The sequence below is a fragment of the Formica exsecta genome, unplaced genomic scaffold (genome assembly GCF_003651465.1).
Source record: "Formica exsecta isolate Colony F162 unplaced genomic scaffold, ASM365146v1 scaffold327, whole genome shotgun sequence".
In the NCBI taxonomy this organism is placed as follows: domain Eukaryota; kingdom Metazoa; phylum Arthropoda; class Insecta; order Hymenoptera; family Formicidae; genus Formica; species Formica exsecta.
The window spans coordinates 51,982-57,158 of NW_021850525.1; the positions used below are offsets into that span (position 1 = coordinate 51,982).

The window sequence follows — 5,177 nt, forward strand, 5'->3', positions numbered from 1 at the left end:
ATTTAATTAATTTTTTCACGTTTATATAATTTCTCGGCGATACTGTCCAATGCATCCTCTTCTTCAAGTCCTTGTATTTTGGTGGATTATCAAATTTTGTTGTCTCAAGATCGTAGGGGCCTGTTGCGTTTCCTTCTTCCTGTGGTGTCAATCGAAATATTTTCTGCGGTTATCTATTCTCAGGCATTCTTAAAAGATATTCAAACCACTGAAGCCCCCTTTTCTTTATTCCCTCGATTATCTCATTTGCTTCTATCTTATTCAAAAATTTTGACATAATAAATATAACTATCTCTCTTAGTCTCACTCTTCTCTCTCGACCTGTTCGGCATGAGTGATCGTAGGATCACCGTAACACTGGATCACTGGTAGCAGTAATTACGTTACCGCCGGCATAGTTCTTAGGTTCATTAGAGTACTCAAACCTCCTCACCCAACAAATGCCTTCGTTGCGAAATATGCTCTTCGAAGTTTATTGTCGCGATATACGTGGTTACATATTATTTATGAACGTTAATTACTCATTAATAATATTAATAATGTGAAATTAAACAAATCGTAGAAAGTCTAGCTTTTTTTAAAGTAGCAACAAATATCTTCATAGAAGTAAATGAGTTGCAAGTGGAATGCAGCAAATAAAAAATAATGTTACGGCAAAAATGCTTAATTTAAATCGATTATTCAGGCTGATGATTTATGATGGTACCAATCAAATACAAATACGCAATGGCGTTATGTGTCGCTCGATTAGAACCGTATGATACATAAGTTAGTCAAGAGTCAAAAGTCTGTCAAGAACGACGTGCACGAATAGTGGACTCTCAAAAGCACGTATAGTATATATATATGTAAAATACATAGTGATTGGTTATAAAAAAAAATTTTGGAAAGTATCGTTAGAAGAGATCTCATAATTGATGTACTAAACAAATTTCAAAAAATAATATACATAAGAAAACATCGTTTCGATTAGCACAGTTGCACATTATCTAGAATATCGATAAAATCACTATTCATAGTTGAGCTGCCAAGGATTGCGCGGAAACAGATTGAGCGCAAGTATTTACAACAAAAAAAAAATTATTATGTCAGAAACGGTATATATTTTACTGAAAGTGTTAATATTAGCGAAAGCGGATATCTTGTCAAAGCATCCGGATTCAGACTTCATACAGGTAAGAGATTGCTTTGTTGAATAAAATTAACTGTTATTATAGCTAATAGTTCATTTGGGTTACTAAAATTGTATATGATAATAAAATATGTACTGCATATTAATAAAATAAAATTATATAAACATAAGACACTAGAAGAGTATATGTGATGTTTTGAAAAAAGGGGATGTATAAATCTTGTAAATTTTGTTTATAAGTAGATGTTTTATAGTACAAAATTAAGCTTAATTAAAATAGTGTATTGAAACTGAACTGTATTATCTTTGTATCTTTCTCTTTGCTTTTTTAAAAATAAGTATTTTTAGCCTCAATATGAGATTTTCTGTTTATTCTCCGCTATATTAATACATACATATAATGACACTTGAACTGATTTTTGTGTGATTTTCTTCAAGTCCTAAGACCTCTTTATTTTTTTAAATATTTATAACCATTTATTAATATAATAAGATTTGTACTAAATTAGTTTTCATTTAACAAAATTAATTTAGAAAATCAGCATTTTTTTTATGTTAAGGATAGTTATATATATATTAAAAAAAGTCTTGAAAAACAATAAAAACAAATTTAAAAAAAAATAGTAACTATTCTGTATGTTTTAAACACATTATCAATCAAGGAAGTATAAAGAAAATTATCACGTCTATATGATTAAACAAACAAGAAAAGGATATTTCAGTATCCGAAAACAATGATTATCACATTTTACAAAACTTTAAATTTGACCGGAGTCATCCTAAGAGTGTGAGTGTGAGAAATAAAATTGATGAGATTACATTTGCAAATATGTCTGTGATCCGAAAACCTAATAAAGGTAAGTTGCAAAAAAATGCATAAATCGTTAAAAAAAAAGTCTACGACAACAAAAATTATAAATATAATTTACATTTAAGAAAAAGTAAAAGTAAAATCTAAAAAAAAATATATCTTTCAACAGCGAGAAGGATATAAATTTCATTTTGTCGCAAAAAAAAGAATCCACATATTATATGTAAAATTAATCAAGATTTAATATAAAGCAGTTAATTATATTAATTAATTTTGACAGTTTTTTTTAGAACAATCACAAAAATTGTACTTCTGATTTCTCAATCAATAAAATATTTCCGAAAAATGTTTAATGCATTATTAAAAACTTTGTATTTGTTTTTGTTCATTAACAATTACTTTTTTGAGTTTTATAAAACGCGCAAACTTTTTTATATTATTTTATTATTTAAAAAATCAACACTTGGTATGCTAATTTCCATATTTTGTAATTTACGTTTCTCTTTCTTGCTTTTATTTTTACTTTAAATTGTTTTTTTTTCTGAATTACTGACATATACAACTTAATGTTCTTGTATATAATTATGCCAATATGTGCAATTTTAAAATTTCTAGAAAACATTTTGAGCAAACCAACATGTCCCAGAGCATTTGTAGAGTTTTATAATCGATTCTTAAGTAAAGAAGACGACATTTCTGTGACATTCAGGTAAAAAATCTAAAGTCTCAGACTGTATTTTTTTAAATTTAATGACATATACATATAAAAACGTTGATTCTGTTATCATTTTACTAAATATAAAAAGGCTAAAATATTATTTTTTTACAGATGGAACAAACCTGAATTTACAGACGAAGTAATACAAGGATACACAGTGCAGTGTTGGTTCATCGAGAATCTAAAAAAAATTCAAATCTGTGACAACAAAAATGTAGTATTGGAGTGCACGGTGCATAATCTAAAACCTAATACGACGTACTACTTTCAAGTACGAGCGCATACTAAAGTTGGTGCCGGTCTTTACACAGATTTAATTGATGTATCGACTACGCACGAAAATCCAATACCGCAATTATTGATGATAACGCGAAACGGTATCGATATATAGGATATGTATTCAAAAATCAACGTTAATCTCGTTAAGGATGACATTTTTCATGCCACGTATTCCATAGCGGAACATAAAATCTATTGGACCAATAAAGAGAGAGAGCTGATGATATTGGAGATGAGTGAAAAATATATTACAAAAATAGCTAAGCTTCAATTTGTTGTGCACTATCTCTGCATCGATTGGGTAGCAAGAAATCTGTACTGGACAGAATTTGACGGAAATGAATCGTATTATATCGTGAAGCTCGACTTAACAATGTGGAAAATGGCATAGTCAAATATGATAAGATTTTGAAAGTAAAAACCGAGTTATATAATCGCATTTTTTAAAATATACTACCGTCTATAGGGTATGTTAATTTTCGATATGAAATAAATAAACAATCAATAAATCCAAGAGAGAAAAGCCAATAAGAGCCCGGACGTAGTATTTATTGCGTAAAAGTTGTGTGCTATTTATTTAGCAAAAGATGTTGATGGTCACGATATAAGTTCGCAAATAAACATTATAAAATGACAAACACCAAACGTTACGGCCCGCTTCGGATCTTTATCAATGGTAATAATCTAATATTAATACAAAAACCGAGAACTCGTGAGGTGGAGTAATGTATCCGGAACGCAACTTATACTATTAACTAACATTATACAGCGCTTACAAGATTATCCAATGGATCGCAGATGACTGTAAGATTCCGCGTGGGTTAAGCTCATCAGACGGCCGCTTAATTATGCTTTTAGGCAAAATGTTGGAGGCGGGTGCGAGCAATCGAGTGACATCACATCCGTAATAAGAAAACCGATGGTGAAGCTTTTAATGTCGAAAAAAAATGTGAGTCCAGTATAAGCGTATGGAGTTGAGGAAATAAGGATAGCGAAATTAGTAAAAAATGCAAGATGCAAGATGCAACGCTGCGATGAGTATGAATCGAAAGACTATAAAAATGAGGATAAAAATGAAAGAGATAAAGTTACTTACAAAAACAAAAAAGATGTCCAAATTAATTAAAAGCGATGCGAGACTCTTTGAACATTTTTTTTTGTTTAGAACCCGTTGAAAATGTTGTTTGAAAACACATGATTGGAAACAGAAAGCAGACTGGTCTAGCAAGTTGCTCGATGTCTAATGAGGAAACCGTCACAAGAAAAGGGGACAACATAATAAAACATACGAGATAATAACAAATACTATAACACAAAATCAGAAACGAAAACAAGGTTATAAACAAAACATGGGAAAGAACAAGGGAAAAAAAAAACAGAAAAGAAGAAACATTAAGAGCATTTGTTTATGATAAGAAGGTAAGAATGGTCCAGAAAAATCGTGTCATCTTGAAGATTTATGCTATTTTTTTGTTGCTTAATGTATAACATTTTCAGTATGAGTCTCTCGATATAAGAAGGCTCTTCGTCTAATATTCAGATGTTATCCCAATCAAATTCATGCTCTGTGAGTCGATGTTTTGTAATTACTGAGTGACAAGAAAAATCACGGTTTATATTGAGATGATGTTTTTAAATTCTCGAAAAGGTTTATAAATTTTTATTCACGACATCCGACATATCACAAAAAGGGTGTTATTATCGGCTTAGTGGATCGGATCTTCCGCTTATCGCATCCACAATTCCATGAAAAAAATTTTAATCTAATTATCAACATCCTTATGGAAAATGACTACTCTGTAGATTTTATTTTTATGACCATCCGTAACAGAATTAAATCCTTAATTAATAAAAGGGCTAGCTTCAATTCTCCTTCCAGTTCCACTACCCCTCCCAGTTTCCCTTTTTGCCATTCCTTTCTTTTTTACAATCCCTTACGTAAGAAGTGTCACAGAAAGATTAATGCCAGTAATTAAAAATACCGAGAAAGCTATGACATACGTGTGTGTCAATAAACTTAACATTATTAAAACATATAAAGATTCTCTTCCGGCTTTAAATCGTAATAATGTGGTATATAAGATCTGTTGCCGTGACTGCGATGCGTCTTATGTAGGCCAAACGAGTCGACAATTAACAACAAGGATAAGAGAACATCACCTTAATATAAAACGTGATTTTTCTTGTCACTTGGTAATTACGGAACATCTCACAGGGCATGAATTTGATTGGGATAA

At 30.5% G+C, this 5,177-nt stretch overlaps 1 protein-coding gene across 1 annotated transcript; it reads left to right on the top strand.

Annotated features, from left to right (window-relative positions):
• The first annotated feature begins 308 nt into the window (after positions 1–308).
• Positions 309–4,106, top strand: LOC115238190 (protein sevenless-like). The gene is made up of 5 exons (XM_029811791.1): positions 309–1,175; positions 1,845–1,989; positions 2,559–2,652; positions 2,773–3,038; positions 3,120–4,106. Exons 1-5 carry the CDS (start codon positions 1,086–1,088, stop codon positions 3,329–3,331), a joined length of 807 nt encoding a protein of 268 aa, XP_029667651.1. The 5' UTR covers positions 309–1,085; the 3' UTR covers positions 3,332–4,106.
• The last annotated feature ends 1,071 nt before the right edge of the window (positions 4,107–5,177 follow it).